Source organism: Orcinus orca, chromosome X (genome assembly GCF_937001465.1).
Source record: "Orcinus orca chromosome X, mOrcOrc1.1, whole genome shotgun sequence".
Lineage (NCBI taxonomy): Eukaryota > Metazoa > Chordata > Mammalia > Artiodactyla > Delphinidae > Orcinus > Orcinus orca.
Window position 1 is genome coordinate 114,397,758 of NC_064580.1, and position 23,920 is coordinate 114,421,677.

Below are 23,920 nucleotides of genomic sequence, written 5' to 3' on the forward strand. Positions count from 1 at the left end.
GTTCCTGATTAGTGTTTTTAAGTGTTTACAAATCTGACCGGATAAAGAATTACCAAGTTACATTTTGCTTTCTTTAAAGAACAAAACCGATTATCCGTTCATTCCTGTGCCATTTGTTGGAGATAACCAATTTTAAGTGAGATAAAACATTTTAATGGAAAAAGTCATGCATCCCGTTGTTATGAGACCATTGATGCCCATCTTGAAAAGAATAAAATGAATGACACTGGTTTCATATGTTACACTCAACATGCAGGATAGAAATGAATAATAGGAAAATACAAACTAATAATAATAATGTATCTTAGAATATGCCTCAGAATTTCTGAAGCACAATAGAAACCAGTAAGCGTTATCACAAAATTTTTAGTGTTCTTTTGCTAAAATATAAGTGTGTCTTTCTTGTGTATACATCTAATACAATGGATGTATTAGCTATATAATTCAAAATACTGAAGGTATATATTTAGTAATAAATTTATTCTATGTATGAAATATAGCACTGAACCAAATCAAATCTTATATTAGAATTACTATTAGGATTAATATACTAGAAGACAAATAGCTTTTAGGTGAACTCGTAATGTGTGAATATGGATTCATAAAAAAAGACAAAACCAAGAAATTTACACATTTTATTGAAAGAACAAAAAATAAACAACATAGAAATAGCATACTAAAATGAATTCCATAATGCACACTTCTAAACACAAACAAGCAGTACAGCACTATAACTTGGGGAAAAAACACCCCAAAATCAAAGCATCTGCCCTATTGATAGCAGTTGAGGGAATGAGCTATTGCATTTTGGAGGCAAAACATTATGGGAACAGTTTACATTTATTAAATACAGTGATCATTATTTAAATCTATAAGTGTTGCACAGGGCTAATAATTTTCTTATTGATAAGTATTTTTAAATTGGCATTTTTCTGCCCAAAATATGTGCTTCCATTTTCTGCATTATACTGGATTGTTGTTATACAAATGCATAAAATTAGCCCTTTAAAAGAGTATATTTTGGAGCCTCTTTTAAAGAAAACTTATTTAAATTATTGTAATTTGGGGGCATGTCACAAATTGTTCATTTTCTAATAATTAAAGCAACAACAATAATAAAAGGAAACTTATTTTGAAAAGGGCAATCCCAGAGTCCAATGATATAATGGTCATGTAATTCTCTCAACTGCTAGACACAAAAGACACAGCAAGAAAATAATTTGGTTTCCATCATTAACAAACAGCATCTGTATACCGGAATAAAGCTTTGGAATCATGCAGTTCTGTGACAGATCAATGTTGTAGGTTGTGTGTTTGGGGAGAAAAGAGCACTGCTTAAAGTTGGGTTACTTTTAGGTCTTGTTACAGGGTTTTTTTTAAAAATTAAAGTAATAATGATATACCTGTGACTTATTTCACAGTGATATGCTATAATTGAGGATGGGTTCTATTTAAAGATAAAATTCCTCTGGAATAACCCTGCTCTGGAGTATTGATGGGTGGTTCTCTTTCAGGAAAGAACAAGTGGAGGGGCTGGAAACTGAATTAGTCAAACTAAATCCTTTCCTGGGCTTAATAATAGAGGTCCTTTCATTCTCTAATTTTACTTACTTAAAAGACAGCACTGTGTTTAAGCTCCAAAGAGTGTGACATAGTGGCTGTCAGTATGTACCACATGCCATCAATTAACTGGTTATCTTTTGTGATGCTTCTAGGTTCATTCTTACTATTTCATAGGTGATTCTGCCTGACTTAAAATCTTACTATATTTCTATTGACCTTATGAAAATATATTCGTGTGGCTTATAGTTTCACAAGGAAATGTCAACACAAGAACATGGGTTAAGTTGGGGAAATATGTTGGTGATAAGGTTAAAGTTGGAGTTCCTAACTACAGAAGGAGTGAATGCTTACATTTTCTATCAATGGAAATACGGGTCAGATGGTCAGGCTGTTAGCTGTATGGCTGACTCTATGTGGTTATGGGCTCAAGGGGGGGGGGGAAAGGACATTTCTAACCAACTGGCCCTGAGCTATTGGACAACTGTAAGGCTTGGATTGCTTTCTGGCTTTGGCTTATTTTCCTGTCTCTGTAAGTGAGAACTATCAAAATGGGTAGCAATAGTAATAACAACTCCCTCAATCCCAAGATGGGCTCCTTCTCCAGGGCAAGGACAACAGGCCTCAAGATGGGAAGGACTCAAAGCCCTCATGGTGATCTATCCTTAAACCTTTCTAACCTCGACCTTTTCTAGGCCTCATCGCCTGGAGGCAACAAAAAGATAAATGGTGATCTGTAGGTGATGTGGGAGCTGAAATTGGCAGAGGTGATCTGATTGAAACATTCTTTTACAGCTCTGATGTACACAAGATTTCGGCTAGTTCTCTTCTGTTTCGTTAAAAGAGTAGGAGGCTGAAGTGGCACAGTGAAGCGCTGTCTCATCTGGTAAAGGTAAGTCAGAAAACAGCCGTTTCTAAAATTGTGCCAGAAGCATTTTTTCCTTTGCTGAAGGGAATGAAATGCTCTGTGCTGGCCATACTTAACTGTTCAATTACACCTTTCAGTAGTTGCCAATTTGGTTTCGGCTTCTGGATCTTGAAGGGGAAATAGTGGCAAATGTTAGCAATTTGTCACTTAAATACATATTGATCGATGTAACCGATATATCTCAATCGACCATTTTCTGTGAAAGATGAAATCTATGTAGATCAGAATGGGAATATCCATCTTGCAATTTACAACTCCTTGCAACCATTGAAAAAAGACCTCAGCCAGAAACCTGCTGCCTGTGTGTGTGTGTGTGTGTGTGTGTGTGTGTGTGTTTACAGTGAGGATTAATTTAAAAACAAACGATCTCTGCTAGCAATCTTGCTAAAAGCTGAAGTACCTTAACTTTTGTTTAGTGCCGTTAGCTCAAGTTGACGTGTTAAACTGTAACCAGTCTTGTCTTATGACGAGCCCTAGCAAACTAGAAAGCCTCCACAACAGCAAAGCAACATCATGTTTTAGTTAAGTCTTGTAGCAAAAAAAAAACAAACCCTTCTTCTCAAAGCCTTAGAAATAACTCTCTCTTACTAACTTTTCCACTATTATCACAGACTTCTTATATCAAAAAAAAAAAAAAGCTCCAAGGATCGCTCTCATGGACTATGTACATAAGTGCAAAAAAGGTGTGTCTCACACGTTCGCACCCTAACTGAGACCATCAGTTAACTGCAGCATATGTCTCTTCAACACTGTTATGGGGTCATTCCACAGTATCTGTATGGATGGTTTCACAAAGATGAATTAATTTAATCTGTGCTTTTGTCATTCTTTAACCCTCATTTGGATAGATTTGTAAAAGAGAATTTTTGTAGCTACAGCTATGCCACTTGAATAGAATGATTCTGAATAAGTAAGGTTATGGAAAGAGATCGGGGCATATTATAAATACGATTGTGTTTTGGAGTCTAAATACTGTGGAATAACCCTATCCACACAACAAATTCTATCAGCTCTAAAGCCTGATTCTAGAATCCAGATGTTGTAAACTTTTTGCTCAAAAAAGTCACACAAGGACACAAATTCAGTTTTCACATGGGAATTTGGATTAAAAAGAAAAATCCACCATATCTATTTCTGAGCTTTGAGCTGTATCTGCTACATGCTCACACTGTCAAAAACCACAGAGTTTACAAGTAAAATTTTCACGCACAAAAAAATGTCTAAAGGTAGCCATGTTGTAGGTTTGTTGCTAAAGCAACAACTAAATACAATTAGTTAAAAATTATTATTTGTATATAAAGTTAAGTTTGTTCTTCAACTGTGAACTGTAAGGAATAGTTATGAACTATACTCTATACCTTGTTGTTTTTCAGTGTCAGTTGAGGACCTATCTAGGCGGGTTGAATGCCTGTAGTAAAATCTTAAAGCTTCTCTAACTCTCCTTCAAAATTAAATTCATACTAATGATACTTAAAGATATGAAAAGGGAATAAAATAAAAACTTTAAAAAGTAATAAGAAAAATGAAAACGTGGCACCAGTTAGTGAGTTGGTGCCCAGAACCTCTATTTGTCATTATATTTACAGTTTGATTAGGCTGTCAACTAAACTTGCAAAAAAACTTGTCATACTCTTTTACATAGTGTTTATTCTATTGCCTTTGACAGGCACTGGTAAAATTAAAAATGAGGCCACTATCTTCCTAAATCTATTCAACAGAATTGGGAAATCATATTTCCCTCAATCATATTTCCCTATTTCTATTTCAAAGTGTGTGAAATGTAGAAGAGATCAAAGAAAGAAGATTCCAGTTTCAATTCGTTCTGTGCATCACAGCCTACCCTACAGACTGAAATAACTTGAAAACGTGTGGCTGCATTTTACCTAAGAGCATCCTCATGTACTCTCCAAAGGAGTGGAGGAAGGACCAAATAACATTCCAAGTAGCACACAGGCCTTCCCTACGTACTATTTAATAAAATTTGATGTCAATGCTGTCCTTAATCAGACATCACTGTGCTTACTGGTCATGCCATGAAAAAGAGATTCATGTTGTAAAGATTAATTTTATTTGGTTCCTGCTGATGGTAAGGAGGAGGTACTTGCTTTGCCCCCATTGGAGAGCTGGTGAGCTGAGGCTGCCCATTAGTGAACACAGCCTAGTGGTGGAGGACAACACTTATGGCAAGATCAAAGTGCTTTAGCGTGTTCAGAAATGGATGGCAAAGACTGATGGAATAGGGAGAGGATAGCTTTTCATATCATGATTAACTACAAATTAAAGACTCTAATTTAGACAAATGCAATGAAATGCGACAGCTAGTTGAGGAATCATGCTCCAATTGCAAAAGCAAATACTGCACGGATTTTATGAATCCATTTAATTTAAGTTTCTTAATCCTCTTTAGAATATACTTATGTTGTGGTCACATAGTGCTTTAAAAAATCTGACACTACTAAAACCCTCTTAAAAGAAAACCTTTAGATTATTTTCTCTGTATACATGACCTGTTTTATCCAAGTTTCAGCACGCTTGCGTATTTTTGCAAAAGGCTGAGAGGAATGGACAAAAACAATAATTTTGGATAAATAAAAAGAGGCCCTTGTAAATTAAAAAGCTTATAAAATGTTAACTAAGAATCACAAGTGATTAGAATTTTATATATACAGTCCATCCAGTAAATTGTTGTTTAGAGTCACTGATTAGTTTTGTGACTTGTCTTTTTCACCAGAAATTTATAGTCTAATGACTTCTTTTCTTTTCTTGAATAAAGATCACTTGAATAAGTCATTGCACAACTAGTTAAAGAGTGCTATCTTAAAATTGCATTTTTGTCAAAATTCTTTCACCTCTGATCAAAACCTTAGTGCTTTGAGTTTTCTTTCTTTAAATTCACTCACAAAGCAACTTTTAAAATGCCAACAATATCAAAAATTGTTGCACCAAAAATACCACTACCCTGAATATCTCTCACTGAACCTCTTACTAAAAAATACATCATTATTCATATCTTCCAGTGCTTAAGGCAACATGCAAACAGCTGTACTCTAGGTTTACTGTCCATGTACATCTTTGTCAGAAGTTTAAAAAGTTAAGTGAGACAGTATGCTGTATCAAAATGTGAAATGACAAAAAAGTTCATTTCACACTGAAAATGTCTCTCTTTTAAGGAATATATCTAGAGTAGCTCAGGTGCATCCCTCCTGGATTCATGTGATCAAATCTGCCCTTCCTGAGAGGCACCAGCACAGGTTTTACAAAACTCAGTTCCAAACACAAGTAATTTCACAAAGGCATATTCTACTTTCTTCTCTAGCAATGTCAAGATTTTGGGAAACAGAAATTAAGTAGTTCAAAGGACCAAAAGGTAAAAGTCAAGACACCTCTTGCTCTCTAACTCCAGACAATACTGTTAGCAGATGACAATGGCTCAGTACAAGCAAGACCATTTAGAAATCCCTGATGATCATGATTTGGATTGATAATTAAGATCAACAGGATATCAGCTACTGAGGAGTTAATTTTGCTCTTTTGTATTCTGAGCCAAAATGATCTGCTTTGGGATGGAGTCTCAAATGTTCTGAAGCACAAACAATGTGAAAAAGGTGAACAACCAGGAGTCAGGAGATATTTCTGGGTCCAGCTGCTACCAAGTAGTTAGGCAGCCCTGGGTGAATCACATGCCCTGGCTGTGAAAAGGTTTTGCCAGTTCCACTGTTCTGTGATTCAAACACTACTAGCCGGCTTAAGGTATCCTAAATCAGATTTTCCCTTTGCTTGTCATTTTCATGAAGGAGAAAAATAAACTTGGTATGAACATCAAATTTGATGATTTTATACTTTCCAGTGAGAGAACACATATTTAGTAGAAAATATTAAATCTATCTAAATCAATGCAAACTATCATATGGTTCTACCACTGATTAATAATAGTAACTTTAATTACTGAGTAGGGTGGAAGAAGTATGTGACATACCATGGGAATTAATTGCTATTTTACTTGGTTATACAATTATTTCAAAAGTATTAGTAATGTGAATTCAGGTCAGCTCTGTGGAGTGTAGCCACTCTGTCTCATCCAAAGGGTGTTACAAACCTCTCTATTCGTCTCTATTATGATTTTCAAAACATATAAAAACAAAGAAATCCAAACAAACAAAAAAAGAGGCTTGGTTATGATATGAGAGATTCTGCTGTTAATAAAGTTTGGGAAGGGCAACACTTAACATATCACAGGCACTTGCTCCTTCACTGAAATGTTTAACAAAACTGGAAACTCAGCTGAACTGAGGCTAAAGACAACTGTGGACATCCTTCTTAGAACTTTTAAATAAATCGAAGAGTAATTTCAAATGGCTCCCTCCCTCCCTCCCCAGTCCCGCCATTTCTCCAAATCTATACTCAGATTCCAGCTGTGATGAACAGAAGAGACTGTCCATTTGGGGAGGAAAGGCCTCACTTGGAACCAATTCTCCTTCACCCTGACTGACTTTTCCAGACTGCATCTTACTTATTATTCAAAGAGTAGTCTAAAGAGCGTGAGCCATTTGCATTCAGAAAGTGGCACTTGTATCAAAGGTTACATTGCAATGGTTTTTACACACTTTCCTCCAATATGTAAAAACTAGCTCCAAGCCCCCCTCTCTCTGCTTAATTTATAACCTGTCATTAGAATACCTTTAAGCTTCCAAGAACCAATTTTTCAGCTGAAAATGACAAATGGCTCCGTTTTAGACACTCAACCTAGAAGACAGGATCCTTGAGCCACAAAAAATGTAATGGGCACTTTACATAATTTTTAGTATATACGCTGAGAAATTCACTTAAAGGTAAATTCTAGTTTTTCAATCTACTTAAGGAGTGAAATTCGGGTTAATGTTTTAAGAAGTTCCCTGTTATTTTCAGGTAATTATTTCTCTCTCACAAAAAAAATCCAGTAATGTGATTGTACTATGCAAGGTCAGATCTACAGGTACAAATTATACACGTGCACGTTTATGAACAGGTTTTGGACACACTCAAAAGTGAGGCCTTTTAAACGTCTGCCTCCAGAAAACTACAGAAATATTCTAGAGAGAGAGAGCATATCAACATTAACCTATCATGTTTTTCAAGCACATGTGTTTCTGTTTCCCATTAATAGCATTTTAGTTAAAATCAAACACCACACATTACAGCAAAACACTATAGTATGTAAAAACCTAACACAACACACCACAATACAATACAATGCAATACAGTAATGGGGAAAATGGTATTGGATATATTTGTTACATCCTGAATCAAACCAACAGACTACTGTGTAAACAAAATGGTAAGGTAACACTTCCAAACAGACTGAACATTTATCCACCAAGAATGCACAATAAGCCAGCAGTCCACTGTAGAGATTCACTCAGCATAATGGTTATTGGAAAATCACAAAGAATAGTGTGATAAATTACAAAATGTTATGCTGTTCTACCTAATAATTCAAATAAGATAGACAGATGGTAGTTGTTAGTTTTCTGTTGGTGTTTTAACATCTCCATTGATTGTTTGATGCTTTGTTTTTTATTCGAATTTGTTGGTTGGTATGTTTGTTTTGTTTAATATATTGACTGCACCATGCTTATTGTTGTGTTGGTAGAAGAGGACATACGTGAATATACATAGAAAGGCCATATGGAGGTTCTCACGGAGAGATTCTGATACTCCATAACTCTGTTGTTCAGAATTTCAACTGAAATGGAAGAAAAAAAAGAGTGAGAAATATTGGAGGGTTATTGAAGTAGGGGTCAGGATACTTGGTTCTTGTTCCAGTTCTGTGTGTGAACCATATGCCAAGATATTCCCCACTCTGAATCTACGAAAATCGAGCTGTTGGAAATGCTCACTAAGGAGTTACATAGCATGACAGTCTGATAGTCTATGGTTCTCACTGAGTGACAGTGTGGACAGTTGCCCTAAGTTAACAGAGATACACTCGGTTGTTTAAGGCACTGTCTACACCATGAACATCCACCCATCCATCCACTTCCTCCAACAAGCATATATTGACAAAACATACTGGATTCCATTTTGAAATATGCAAATATTAAACAAACTTTAAACTTTTTATCTGTATGTTTTGGAGCAGTGCAGGAATAGCCTAAGTGTGAATTCTCGGTATACAGTATTTTACAAAATTACATTTTTGCACTCTGGAGAAATTTTCAACATCTGTTACATATTGCAATGATTATGATGTGCCAAATACCTCTAAATTTTCTAATGGAATCAAGTAAAAAAGAATCACTATTCCCAAACATGTTCTGTTGGAAAGTTAAATATATTTGACCACTTTTGTTTACCTTGATGTGAAGCAGCCCATGAGAATCAGGGAAGTGTTTACAAAGCCTATTATTCTCCTGTTCGTTGCTATTCCCAACTTGCCACTATCCAAAATGATACCCCTGAAAACTACTACAATATACAGCTACTTCAGTTATTCCGTGTACTCAAAGATGTCTTTTTTAAAACGCTCCTTATGATTGAAGGGACCTGTTATCTAATGTACAGCTATCTATATGCTCTGTCCAGAACAGTAAGTCTTCTGGGCCTGTGTGTCCTCAGCAGGAAAGAAATGCTAGCCAGGTGCTGGGGAACTAGTCCATCAAGAGAACAGAACTGTTGCCTTCTTCAACCAAGTGAAACACTCCAGGTGTGAGAACTTCAAGCTTTCAATGACTAATGGATGCAACTCAGAATCAGTGTATTTGTTTAATAACTCCCTATAATTATTAATTAAGATGCCTCAGCGTCTTGAGTGACTTTAAAAGTCACATGTTCCAAGTGAACAACTGCTCAAATTAAGTGTGTTGCCATTACAGGCTCTGGACCAGGCAAAGGAAATCAAAAGTGAAGGGGGAAAAATCCGAAAACAACAACAAAAATTACCAAAAAAAAGGTGCCATGATGTGAGTGAAAATAATGATTAAATTATTAAATTATGTCACTCAAAATTGAAAACAGCTGGAGCAATTCTGCTAGACTTACATGGGAAGCAACACAAAGTGGCAGAATGTGAAAGCGCTATTTTCCATAATGTCTTTAGAAAAAGCATACTGCCTACTGTCTTTAAGATAACCATCTTAATCAAATTGTGACAAAATTACTTTGCTTTATTTCAATTAAAATAAAACAAAGCTAGAAAAATGTTAAAAGATTAAAATTCAAAATCGATCTGTGCCTTTGGCTAACCAATCATATCCCTTTAATAATGGGAAAACATTTGGGAATTTGTAAGCTCATTGGGAAAATACAATACCAGCTGTCATTTTCATATTAAAAAATCGCATATTTGCTGTCCATATTTCATTGTGGAAAATTTGGAATGCTTAAATCAAGCTCTAAGTTATAAGCAGTGCCTATTAATGAAAATATTTACCAAAGTCTTTAGCAAATGCAACTGTGTAGATAAAAGATATAACCTACAAATATTATATTAATACTTAAAGAGACTTACTGTTCTACTGGTAACTTCTACATCTGTGAAACAAACATGCTGCTATTCAGTTCATCTATTGATAATGGGGGTATCTATAGTAGTAAAAAAGATTTTAGATTAAAATAGTTTCTTGAGAGAATTCCATTTATTTTGTTCACTGCTTGGACATGGTAATCAATAACCGTAACCAATTTCACAGAAAAATTTAGACATACTAACCATATCCAATAATAGTTAACTTTGCAAAAAGCACAGGTTAGAATGTGGATTGTTTCCCCAATGGATTAATGCTCTGTGTCCTAAATGTTTATCATACTTGTAATTGAAACAGCAGTGGAACTTGCAGTCTTTAAGAGTGGTTACCACTTTAACAAGGCAAAATGGCCATAATATTACACAATAATTATTCTAAGTATCTCCTTATAATTTCAAGACTCACCCCAAATTCATAATTTGCCTTGTGACTGCCTGTAAAAACCTCAAGCAAATGAAAATTAAAACAACACAAGCACATCTCATGTCGGTATGAGAAGGAATTTCGGATGTAATCACTGGGTAATGATAAGCGTATCTGTGCCTTGGAAAGAAATGTGTTATCTTTCTTTCCAGTAGATCTAAAGGTAAAGGTGATGATAGTACTAAGTGAAAGTTCAAACGCAATAACCAAAAATGGTAGTCAACTAAAATAAATTCTCCTCTCAACCAATGAAGAAACATTTAAAAAATATTCAGTATATACCTTTGAGGATTGGTGTGGTAGCAACAACTATATATATAAGATGTCAAGAGTGACATCTGTAACCAATTAAAAAAGAACACTCTGCTGACTCATCTCAGGATGAACAGCAAAGCAGGAACATCCCTCTAGAATATACACAAAAAGAGAAATTCTAAATGTAACAATGGCTAAAGAAACACTTAAGAATAGGGACTAATGTCTCTCACCAATCCCAAAAGCATATACTGTGCCTTACCAACACACCGTAGTTAGCTAGGTCTGAACAGGTGAAATAAATGGCCAAACCTGATTGATTGTAGCTGTTGCAGCGAAGGGAACGCTGGTGGCAGGTGGTGTTGCTGCAGACACAGTGGTAGGTGTAGCACCGTGCATCATGGGCACTTTCAGTAGGAAATCATGGAAGCAACACACGAGGGGGTGGAGCATTTACGTAACCGTGACATACACGATGGAATGGGGCGTGGCAGGTATCACAGCAACAAGCCATGTAACATCATCATGATGGATACACCAGGGTGCAACATGCAATCACAGTCAGTGCAAAGCAACACAGCATGGAAGGGGGAAATATTTAAAAAGAGAAAAGGGGAAAGCCAATTATAGTTACCATTAAGGAAAATGGAATCATTCTCAACATTTAGTTAGTTTTTGAGCAGAATCACACTGTAGTTGACTTCAAGGGCCAAATTTTCAGAAGGGGTTACAATGGGTACCTATGACAAATCTGAGTTTACCAAGGCTATCTCTGTGGACAGCTAGTCAGGCAGAAATCGCTATGAACAGCTAGTCAAGCAGAAAAGTAACTGGGCTGTGCATTCAGAACGGGAGTAGGGAACTGTGAATTGGTGTTTGGTTTCGCTAACTCATGACAGACATGAGTGCTGTTACTGGATTTGCAGGTGCAAAGATATACTTACCTGATCTGTATACAAAAAGATCATAGTTTGCTTGGTGGGTATGTGGTAGGGGAGCAGATAAAGAATACAGTGGCCTATGCATGCAGGTTTTTCAGCACACCTCTGGCAAACCCCTTGCAAACTTAGGCTACTTATGAAACAACGTAGGCCATTTATTTATTGTTTCATAAATAGCCGAAATTTCCAAGGGGTACTTCATAGTCAATATCCGACAAAATCTTGTCTTCACTGCAATATTACAGCGACAATGACTAGCAGCTGCAACATCTCTTTCAGGCTGATTTCTCTTTGCCTTTTCTAGTTTCTATGTCATTTTGAAAGCTGCTGGGATGCTTTCCTTATTTCTAGCTCATTTTGGATAGCAAGCCAAGGAATTAATGTGTGAATGGCACGTGTGCATATGTGATAATTTGTATCTATAATATATCGATTGAATTCAGATTTTCTGAAAGTCTACAGAGAAAGTGAATGGCCTGGAGAGAGGAAAATCAACACATGCAACGTCACAGAAACCACAAATGTACCCCAAATGGTGATTAACAGAAACTCTGTAGTTATCTCTCATGCTCATCTCTAGTTATCCATTACCTATCAACATCCCTTATTGTAGCACATGCCAATTCTAAAAACACTCTTGTTTTCCCTTTGGGAGCACAAGAACTGTGCAGAAAGCAGCACCACTGAAGCATGCAGTTTGCATTCCTACACTGAGCTCTTAGGTGAAAGGACAAGGGAGCAGAGTCACAAAATGGGAAGATGGAGACACATTTCACGAACTTGCAGAAGTATGCTCTTCTAATCGTATGCATATGATGCTTCTGTTAGTACCAGTGGAAATGTTTTTAATTCTGACAGAGCACGGCTAATAACAGGGGCCTCACCTGTTAGTGCTACTACTATGTAGTTGTCATTTTGACTTTTTTGTTTTATCTTGGTAAACCTGTTAGTCCCTTTTGGGTTCTGCATCGACTTTGGTTGACCAATGGGATGGTGGTCAAGCTGTTGCGAACTCTCAAAAAGAATAAAAGGAACTGGATTGATATGAGATGGTGGGGTGAGGTGGGATAATTCCTCCCTGTATGGAACAGAGCTATTTTCTCCTGGTCTGTTCCTGGTGCCCATGGAAACTATAGGAGCTGTGAACTCCCTAGGAGTTCTGAGAGGGAAACAAGTCCCTTTCCTTGTCTTCTTCGGTGTTAGTGATGTACAAAATGGTTTCGAGATGGCTACCATATTGGATAGGTGGCTAATTAAAGGATCTGTGTGTAACTGGTTATTAAAAATCACATACCCCCAAAGAGTCATTTTGAAATGATTCTGTGGTGCCTGGTTTCCGTGCAGATAGCACTTCATCCTAGAACACTATAGAAATCATCACAAAACACTACAGAGTGCTCTAGCTTTGCTTTTTTGCAACATCTGAGTATTGAATGATTTTGATCTTATGGATAACTTTTTTTTGGAGGAATTGTTGTGTTGTACTTTACAAATTATACATTTAAAATATTTTAAATATTTTACAATTTCTTAGTAACAGATGTAAAGCTAAGAATAAAACTGCCCATTCTGGCTAGATAAGGAAATGTTTCAAAATATTTCAGCTACTATTTTTAGGGTGAAAATACAGAAATGGCAGGGTCGGTATTTGACCACAGTGGCAACCAACTGTGAGAGTGTAGGACTGTTGTGATTCCACAAAGACATGTAACAGACAGCACCATATTAAACCTTAAATACTCAGAAAATGTCCAGCCACGTCATCCAGTTGCTTGTCTCTTTCATAGTCACAACAGAAAAACACTTTTTTTCAGACTGTAAAAAGTTGAGAATTTTTGTACAAAACCTACCAATACTTGAAGCAGGTACCATGCACAGTATTGGCCCTGTACACCATGCAGAAAAGCGTGAAAAGTAAAGAAAAGAGATATTTCATTATTGAAGTTTTACTGATAGAAATAATTTCTAACTAGAAAGATACTCTTAGCAATATTAATCAATCAGCACATGCATATCCAGTAATCTCCCATGCTCACAATTACAGCTTAAGATCCCAAACCCAGGTAATCAAAGTAATTCTTGGATTCTTAGGTATAAAAATGAACATTAATTTTTCTTTAAAGGTATTAGCTCACTTAAATTACATATTTATTCTGGACGAATACATCCTAAGTGATTTTTATTATGAAAGGCAGAATTTTAATTTATTATACGTACAATTTTCAAAATATGCACCAGGATCTGGCAGCTGGTGCCAATAAGTTGTACTTAGGGCACTAATCTATTATCATTGCTTTCTCCACCTCGCAACCAAGGACTTGACTGTGAACATATGGCAAACAGGCTTTTCATCAAGAGGGGGCTCTCAGCCTGACAAGTTTTTCTTTTGCTATTAATTAAGGAGAAAGGGATTCTTCTGATGTTTTTGCTTGTAAATCTAGATTTTAAATTAGCCAAATCCAGCCCAACAAGTCTAAAAATTGTGTTTTTAAATGATATCATGAGGAACTATTGTGGTTAGTTAACTAGACAAAAGACTGGATTTTTATGGCTTCTTTCAAAATTAATTAACTGATTAATGTATCAGTTAACCAATGGGTTTCTTCAAGTCCAGGCATACAATACCATGTGCTTAGTATGTTTATAATTAACAAGGTTTCTAAATTAATTTTTAAAGCATGTAACTTTCATTTAACAGTTTCCAAACTGGGGCATTTATGATTCTGACAAAAAAAAAAATCTACCATACTCCCAGGGGTTAGTATTTTCAACTTATGCCTAAGAGACTATATGCTTGTTCTTAAAGTACTGAACCACTGGAAGAAAAGTAATTCCCCTCATATATGATATTTGTTTGACCTCAGCTCTTCTGCTTCTGGGCCTGCATGAATGCTGGTTTGAGACCATATCTGGTCATGGAAATAATTTCATTTTGCCAGCTACAAATCAACCAGCGGCATGTGGGATCTTGCCGGACCAGGGCTCGAACCCGTGTCCCCTGCACTGGCAGGTGGATTCTTAACCACTGTGCCACCAGGGAAGCCCCCTATGATATTTATTTGAAAAAATTATGGCTTAAATTTTTCTTTTCAATTTAGTGCAAAACTGTTATGCTATTAAATATAGTTGAATGTAGGAGGTAATAAAATATGCCACAAAGTGTCAGGAAAATGTGATAAACTGCTATATATTTTATATTAACTGGTTTAAGAGTTAGAGGCTAAAACTACCTGTTTTATATATATACTACACTGTATTATATTGTAAATGCAAGGGTAGTTTTATTATAACTATCTTTGGCATATCAAAGATATATGGACTACCTATTTTTGCAATGCTGAAGCTTGGAAACTTTCTTTTTTTTTTTTGAGGGCAGACCATTGTCTTTGAAAGTGATACCTAAGAATCAAGGAATTAGTTTGAGACTGAAACAAGTGAATCAAACATGAGAAGCAAAAATTAGGAAATGCTCAAAAGAAAAATGTTGACAGTGTTTCCTAGTTTGATTTCAAAACCATTAATTATCAGGAATCATAGGAAAACAGTTTGTTCAGTATACAAACAGATTGAGCATAGCTGCCTTGTTTTATTTCTAACCACAATATCTGTTGACCGTTCTCACATAAATGCTCTTTGGAAGCTGGTGGGCACTGTATTCATTCGCAACATCAAGCAACTCATGGTGCCCAGAGCCCAGTTCTCACCTGCAGGGATAAATGCCGGCTGCGGGAGTTGCAGGTTAGCCAGAGCCTGCTGGCAGTGGAAAACACTGGGATTAAAGACCGGGGTGGCACCATTGGTCTTTTCAAGTGCTGATCTCTTTGGTATCAGTTGAAGTGCACCGGGCTGCAGGGCCTGTGAGGGAAGGGTGGATTAATAAATAGTATTAAGGAAAGTAAAATATGTACACAAACCAAGCAAGCAGCAGTTAGATAAGGTCTGGCCTGGGAACCCTTTGCAAGGGTCGCCATTGAGCAACGTAACCAACTTCAGAGATGAAGCCGTTGACTATATGAGTACATACTCAGTCCAAAACAGAAAATAAACATACAGGGGGGAAAAGAAGCTTTTCAACTTCACTAATTTAGACAAATTAATGAAGCTGAAAAGGACCTCATCGTGTGGGCTGGATGTGACAGGATGCTGTTGACAGCAAATAATCATTTAAAATTAACATCTAAAGGATGCTCATCTCCTAACCTATTAAAATGAGATTAGCAGAAGCAACAGATATAGCAGGAAAGAAATTTTTGCCAGTTACAATTCCAATATAAATCTAGGAGATAAATGGTATGTAGGTGAAAACACAGATGTGAGTAGATCAGAGGTTAAAGCTCCAAAATCCAAAATTCAATTTATACAAGGATTTCAGGTCCAAACCCTATAACTGTATATTTCCCAACTAACATGTAAGGAAAAAGCAAATGAATTAATCTGCCCCCGCCACCTCACCCAGATACCATAGATAGCAAAATGTATGCAATTCTCACTTAGAGAGACTTGCCGTGCATTTCGATATGTATTGCTTGCTTTGTTGTAAGGTTTAATTCTGAAACCTCTTAGCGTTTTAAAATCCTCCTTTCATGTCTACAATTCTTTCAAAATCCCACTGTGCTTAAAATATTCAGTCAAAGCTCCCCCTGGATCAGATTCATTGGAGAAATTTGACATTACTTTACATTTTTTCCTCAGCAAATTGCACAGTACTTTAAAAACTTGTCCCAGCAACAACGATTGGGTATGCTCCAAATTCTTAAGGAGACGGGCACACTTATGCTGAGTATCTAGCCTTCCACAAGCCGAAAAGGGGCATGCCGTGACCTCCTTATTCCTATGGACAAGAAGGCCTAATGGTACCTCTATTTTCATTTGGGAAATAAATATCACCCCTTCAAGTCTTTCCTTTTAAATGCATACAAGCTGCTTTCAGTAAAGACAACCTGAGCTGTGCACATGAACACGAACAGGGTAAAAATCTCTGCTTCACAAAGCATTTCAACTCTGAATCTTTAAAATATAGAAAGCTTAAATTTCTTCATGCAGCCTCCTTTGTTTAATCTTACCTCAAACAAATTCCTATGGGCCAGTGTTACTTTACCTTTAAGACGCTGCTCTGATCAGTCACTCAGAAAAGAATTCTATATTGACGTTCAAAAGTACCAGTTGAAGACCTTACTATATATAGTATGTTTAACTCTCTACATGGAGATTTGGGGCTGACTTATATGCATTCTAACAAACACACCAAAATCATCAGAAATAGGCACATACATACGAAGGCTCCATGACTGAGCATTGGACAGGTAGGTACACCATGGCACAGGCACGGTATTCCTTGTACATCCCATGCATATGAGAACCTTTATTTTTAGGGGGCCAACTGTATTCCCCTCCTTTACAATAGGGTGCATTGTTTCTGAACTGTATGCCACCAACAGAAATAACCTAACAATTGGAGGCTTAAATTCTGCATTGAATATTCTGGATACCTTCCTATTTTCATAGCTTAAAATTCCCTCATGCAAAATAATTTAAGACAAAAAATATTTGGTGAAGTCTTTTTTAACGTTCGTTAACAAATTCCGCTGTCCAGATCAAGGCAGAAAATAAGTTTGTTCTATTTTGGTACTCAGCTCTTTCACAAAGTATTGGGTTCAGTTCTGAGAGAGCAGGGGTACTGAGAAAGAGAACAAGTCCAAATTTGGGGTGTTTGGCTTAGGGAAAAGACATGAGAATCAGGCTCCTATGAAATAGGGATTGGCATGTTTTGCAATAAACTAAGTGTAAGTTCCAGTTACAACAAGGTAGATTTTAACTTAGTATGAGGAAAACCTTCTCAACAAATAGGGATGTCTGAAAACAAATGTATCTCTTTTATGAAAAGGAAAGGTCTCTGTCATGGGCTTCAGGGTCATGGAGGTGATTTTTTTTCCACAGCCGGGAAAAATGAGGTTTCCTCAGGGTTTTGTCCCTTATTGGGGTTATACCCTATTACATGAGGAAAAGCCCAGACTATAAAAGAAATGAATAGCCCACAGCCTATCAAAATAATTGACAGCTGTGACAAGCGTAAGTAATCATAATTCCTATTTTTTAACCTATCACACTATAGTGTTATGCAAATAGTTTCCTATCTCCTATCTTTTCGTGGTTCAGTAGGACTAACTTTTCCCCCAAATTTACTAACTAGGGCAACTCAATAGCCAGGCCTCTTCTCCAACCATGTAGAAATTCTCCCCCCCCCACAGCCTTGGCTGGCTGCTGACTTGAAATCATTAACCTTTGGGAAATTAGAACCTATTTTCCACCCCATCCTCCAAGTCCTCTGTTTGTGAAAGGCATTAAGGATGTTACCAGCAAAGTGACCATCTAGGTGGCTCACGGGGCAGAAAGGCAACTTTCTGCCTTTTTACGATATTAAGGTTAGTTAGGCTATAAAAACCACTCCAAAATAATTTACTGTTTAAGTTGTATAATTTACTCTTTCTTAAAAAATGGGAGAAAAAGCACAGTAAGTTAAAATCATTAGGAAAGATTTTAAATAGTTATCTTTAGAAAATTTTAGTGAACTAGAATAAATAGGTTCTCTCTTTTCCAGCTTATAACCTGGGCAATTCATTTTAAGGTCCCCTCATGACTATCCAAGATCATGGTTCCAGGATATTAGACAAATTGAGGGATATAAGAATCATTTATCCCCAAACAGTCGACGAGTCCTGGCCTGTTCTTACCATGGCAGTGGCAGCTGAATGGTTCATCTGGTGATGAGCTGCCTTGAGTCTGGCTTGCAAGTGCGCAGGAGGATGAAAATACTTGCATTTCTCCCGGGAGCATCGACCTTTGATATAATCCATGCAGATGGTCACGGTATTATCACTTGCCTCAATCATGGAAACATCAGTAGGGTGAGCATAGCGGCAATCGTTCTCACCACGGGTACAATTTCCACGCTGAAATTCACGGCAAACCTTAAAGAAAAAAAAAAATCACATTGACGCTTGGAAGGTGATTAGCTTTTATTTATTTTGCCAGTGAATGTATAAGAGCAACAGTATACATTCTTTTGTCATCTATTTAGGAAAAATTCTAAAAGCTGAAGGATAATGTCGAGCCATATTCACTATGAGATGTAAACCTAAACAAAATTTCTATTCCGAGGAAGAAAAACTCCAATCTTCCCAAAGGAAAAGTTTGTCTGCTTTCCTTACATTGAAATGCAAGTATTGTTGAAAACCAGTTTTTAATCCTCCACTTGATACACAGCCTAAAGTGTAATTAGCTAAGTTTGCAAGAGGGGGTTATTTTGTTAAGCTCCAAGATGTGTCTTTATTACACAGCAATGTGCTTTCTTTTTTTTTTAAAATTAATTAATTTATTTTTGGCTGCATTGGGTCTTCGTTGCTGTGCGGGGGCTTTCTCTAGTTGTGGCTAGCGGGGACTACTCTTCATTGCGGTGCGCGGGCTTCTCATTGTGGTGGCTTCTCTTGTTACGGAGCACGGGCTCTAGGTGCGCGGGCTTCAGTAGTTGTGGCTCGCGGGCTCTAGAGTGCAGGCTCAGTAGTTGTGGTGCACAGGCTTAGTTGCTCCGCAGCACGTGGGATCTTCCTGGACCAGGGCTCGAACCGTGTCCCCTGCATTGGCAGGCAGATTCTTAACCACTGCGCCACCAGGGAAGTCTGGCAATGTGCTTTTTACAAGCAGACTTGTGGACCATGACTAAAGGACATGCACAGATTCCAGTTCAATACATGGCAAGGCATTTAAGGAGCTGCCAGTGGAGCTGACTTTTTGATTATTCTAGCAAGTAGAGACTCATCAACGAATACAGTAATCCCACTCTGCAAAGCTGGAGCCTGGCTGAAAGGAGCATTCCCACCAGACTTTCTGTGCCATAGCAAAGGAGATGCACAGTCTGCAGCTGGGTACACTAAGACATTGTTTGACCTACTATACAACCGTGCACTTCATAACAGGGTAAAATTGCGGTAATAAAATGTCTAACATTTCTCTGAAGTTATATTCCATAAGCTTAAAATTCAGATGTACTTACTTAAAGCATTGAAAACATTGGGCTCTAAGAATGTTTATGCATAAGGTTAATATCTACCCCATAGGGATTTATATATTTCTACACAAATACCTCCAGTTTATCTGAACGCATCGGTTTTGGACCAGGAGCTCCTGGCAGTGGGAGAGGCGGGTTTCCAGAAATCAGCACAGGTGCATTTGGTAAAAGTTCGGCAGGGACCAGGCCCATCCCAGGATGAGGTAAGTAGGGATTGAAAGCCATGGCAGGATTAGCTGCCAGGGATGGAGTCACAGGAAAAGAAGTCTGTATGATTAAAAGAGAAAAAAAGGTGTTAGAGATCAATAGAATATTCCTATTATTACACAAGGAAGCATTCTTTCAAAAAGCTCAAGTCATATCAAAAGTTACCATTGTATTTTCTGCTTTATTTTTAGTCTCATACTAATTCCCATAAAGGAGGAGTTCCTTTTAAAACCACAAATCTCTTTGAGTAACAAATTTATTGGTAAGCTGATAAGCCAAGCCACATAATTTTAAGTCATAAGTAAATTAAATCCCACTGATGGAGTCTGTTCCAAATGTGTTTTCTCTAGCACTTCCATTTTTACCTAAAAACCATGTCACCAACGATATCAAATACGTGGGCAATCTGCCTTATCTCCTCACACAAGCATGGCCTTTGCACACAGACTTCAGGTTCCCCCCCTTCATGCCACCCTCTTCCTTCCCTTCCCCTTCCTCGCAGTACTGCTTGGCTCCAAAGCTGCTGGTCCTACCATGGTTCCCAACTGCCCTACCAAACACTTGCTTCTTGGCCCACTATCAATTAAGGAAGAAAGCAAGAAGGCAGGAAGAAAGGGGTAGATTTTGAAAAGTGAGAGCTGTAAGAGCTTCTTGCTGTCTATCTAAAATGAAATTAGTACGGTCATTTTTTTTAGAGGTCTTATTTTACAAATGAATCTGACTTGCCTAGCCTTGTCTTTATCTGAGGGATCAGATGATGTGCACAGTTAAAAAGGGGGCCCTGAACATGCTACGAGAATCCCTATTAGGCAGGAAGAGATAACAGGATTATAAGGTACATACACTAGAGTATAACTTGTAAAGAAAAGTCTTGGAAATGCAAAGGAATCTTACTGGTTTTTCTATTTTTTTTTATTAACAGGTTATTTTATTTGACTCAAATCTTATTGTAAACATCACAAAAAATGTTAATCTCCATAAATACTCAACCTTTATGGAGACAACAAAAAACTAATTTAGGCTAATTGAAAATAAATTCTGAACTGACAAATACATATAATGTATGGTAACACAGCATAGTTATAAACACTTCACTCTAGATGATACACAGTTTTGTTATTAATTCTCACTTAATCTAAATGGAAATTATTGAAAACTTTTAGTCAAATGTTTGGTTTTTCTTTTTTTTTGACATCTTTACTGGAGTATAATTGCTTTACATTGTTGTGTTAGTTTCTGCTGTATAACAAAGTGAATCAGCTGTACATATACATATATCCCCATATATCCTCCCTCTTGCGTCTCCCTCCCACCCTCCCTATCCCACCCCTCTAGGTAGTCCTGATCTCAAAGAGTTTCATATATGTACTGCCTTTATTATCTGTAACCACATAATTTATCACTTTACTGTGCTGTTTTCCAGTTTGTTCCCTATGTGGGTGTCTTTTCTTCTCAATGTGGTCATAATTTCTTTGATAGTTCTCTTGTCTCCCCTATAGTACCCAATATATAGTGAATGACTGATATAATCAATGACATAATTTAAAAATAATGTAAGCATTTTAATGAATGAATAACAAATCATGGTTAAATATAGTACATTTCTAATAGTGACTTTATAAGGTAGGTAGCGCATTGTCATGCAAATGGTGATGTCTCATGTATTACTAATAGCATTGTTCTTTCTTGCTTTCTTTTTATTTCTTTCACTAAAACAATAATCTGTTGCACTGCCAAGCTATGCCCACACCTTCTGCTAAATCACATTAATAGGAACAGCTCTAAATGCAGGCAGAATAGAAGTCTATTGAGTATGAAGTGGGGGGCGATCTATATTCATGGCGCCACACCCTAGTCGGACTTGAAACTTTCAATAGCACAGCCTTCTCCGTGAAACCCCTGTTATAAACAACATTCAGCTTGGAAGGAAGGACTTCCCCATTAGCACTCTACCTTAGATGAGTTTATCATTAGCTAACTGGCAAATTTGGAAGGGCAGAAAGAGCATGCCCCCTCCTCCCCAAACTGGCAAGACTCACCAGGGTTAAGCAGAGAAGGCATGGTGGCCAAGAGCTTTAAGAGGAAAGGGGTGACGTCAGGTGGCAGGAAAGATGATGGGGCAGTCAGGGAGGTGCTTTAAGGTTTGAGGACAAAAGCCGAGGGCTGACCCAGCCTAACTAGCGCTGTGATGTAACAGGGAATAGGGACATGTCATACTTCTCATGGAATGAAAACTATTGAATTAAAAGGAAAACTTGCAGGTGAGTGAATTTTCCAGATTAAAAAATCATTAATCACTAATAAATAACCGATCAATAATATTTAAGAATAATGTACATGTAAGCAATGCTTCCTATTTATAATAGCTCTGAACTTCTGTATTTTTTCCTTCCTTTTTTGGGGGAAATTTCCTGGTTAACTTCTGCTTTCTTTAGAATATGTTTTAACCCTCTCACGTTTGTTATATGTTCCAATTGTATGAAAACAAGCTGAAAATGAAAAGTCTATATAAATAGTGCAAGGGACTTGCTGAAAAAGTTTAGGGTTTGTAAGGTTATACTGTGCCATGTTTAGGTTTTAAAGTTAGTATTGTAGATTTTATAACCATTTTCCTCCTTGGTATAAACTTCATTCTATAACTCTGTTTATTGAGAAGAAGCAGGTTTTTTTTTATTCCCAACCCTCGGGCACAGGGAGGAACTCCTGAGTTTCTTATTTATTTTCAAATGGACATTTCTGTTTCTCACCACCACCTCTGCCCCAGGGTAACCACTCCATTTTCATGAATGTGAACATTCAAGGGCTTAGCTTTAGTTAACAGCCACCTGTTATATCAGGCAGCCTGCAAGTTCACACATTCAATTTTAATAAGCGACTTTAATCCTTCCTATACCTGTATTGCAGCCTTTGATGTCAGTTGAGCTAACATGAACCAATTAGTGGGGTAATCTTAATATTAAAGAAAAAGGTTCCTAACAGGTTGAATCTGATTTCTATTTACAACCTGAATGGTCTGGGCACTTAAATATGTTTCAGATATTCACTCAAACCTAAATTATTTCCTAAATATTTGAAAATATGAGAAAACTTTCCCTCCTAGAACAGGGGGTATGGATTTTCATCTTTCTCTGAGACTTATAAAACCAACAAGAATGATGGCGACAACTGACTATATGAATAAAACGATCACCTAGACAATTATTTACCCTCAATGTCTCTTGCAGTATTAGCTGCTAGGGTAGGAATTCCCGCGAGCTACCAGTTACTTGCACAGTACCTAGGAACTATCAGGGCCTTAGGAAATGCTTTCTAAAATTTGGTGAATTGCCTTTAGAACAGAGACACCTAATCTTTTTCGAGTCCTGAACTTCTCTGAGAGTCTGATGAGAGCTGTAGACCCTGTCCACGGAAAAATTCATATGTGCATAAACTGCATGTGATCTCAAGAAGTTCAAGGACCTCATGAAACTCACCCCTGGTGTGGGGTTATGGACGACTTACTGTTTAAGAGCTTGTGTTCTAGGGTAACGGTTGGCAAACCACATCTCCTGAACCAAATCCAGCCTGCCCTGTTTTTGTATGGCCAGAATGGTAAGAGTGGTTTCTACATTTTTATTTTATTTTTTTTTAAATTTTATTTGAATTATAGTTGATATACAATGTTGTGTTAGTTTCTGGTGTACAGCAAAGTGATTCAGTATATATATATATATATATATATATATATATATATATATATACACACACACACACACACACACACACATACTACTTTTTCATATTCTTTTCCATTATGGTTTATTATAGGATATTAAATATAGTTCCCTGTGCTATACAGTAGGACCTTGTTGTTTACGCATTCTATACGTATTAGTTTGCAACTGCTAGTCCCAAACTCCCAATTCAACCCCCCCACCCCTCCCCCCTGGCAACCACAAGTCTGTTCTCTATGTCTGTGAGTCTGTCTCTGTTTTGTAGATAAGTTCATTTGTGTCACATTTTAGATTCCACATATAAGTGATATCATATGGTATTTGTC

The 23,920-nt window shown here is 37.1% G+C and overlaps 1 protein-coding gene across 8 annotated transcripts in view; it reads right to left on the bottom strand.

The window, feature by feature from the left end:
• Nucleotides 1-621: 621 nt before the first annotated feature.
• Nucleotides 622-23,920, bottom strand: part of MBNL3 (muscleblind like splicing regulator 3) — a 127,759-nt gene continuing 104,460 nt past the window's right edge. For 4 of the 8 annotated variants that reach the window (XM_033416215.2, XM_033416221.2, XM_033416213.2 and 1 more), the window contains 7 exons: nucleotides 19,750-19,941; nucleotides 18,341-18,577; nucleotides 15,314-15,464; nucleotides 13,460-13,495; nucleotides 10,981-11,075; nucleotides 9,975-10,048; nucleotides 8,070-8,210 (listed from right to left, as the gene is read on the bottom strand). In XM_033416215.2, coding sequence (XP_033272106.1) covers nucleotides 9,992-10,048; nucleotides 10,981-11,075; nucleotides 13,460-13,495; nucleotides 15,314-15,464; nucleotides 18,341-18,577; nucleotides 19,750-19,941 — 768 coding nt within the window. In that variant the 3' untranslated portion in view covers nucleotides 8,070-8,210; nucleotides 9,975-9,991. Of the gene's footprint in view, nucleotides 8,211-9,974; nucleotides 10,049-10,980; nucleotides 11,076-13,459; nucleotides 13,496-15,313; nucleotides 15,465-18,340; nucleotides 18,578-19,749; nucleotides 19,942-23,920 lie in introns of all 8 variants that reach the window. The other 4 variants (XM_033416217.2, XM_033416216.2, XR_004479901.2 and 1 more) reach the window with 4 other exon arrangements.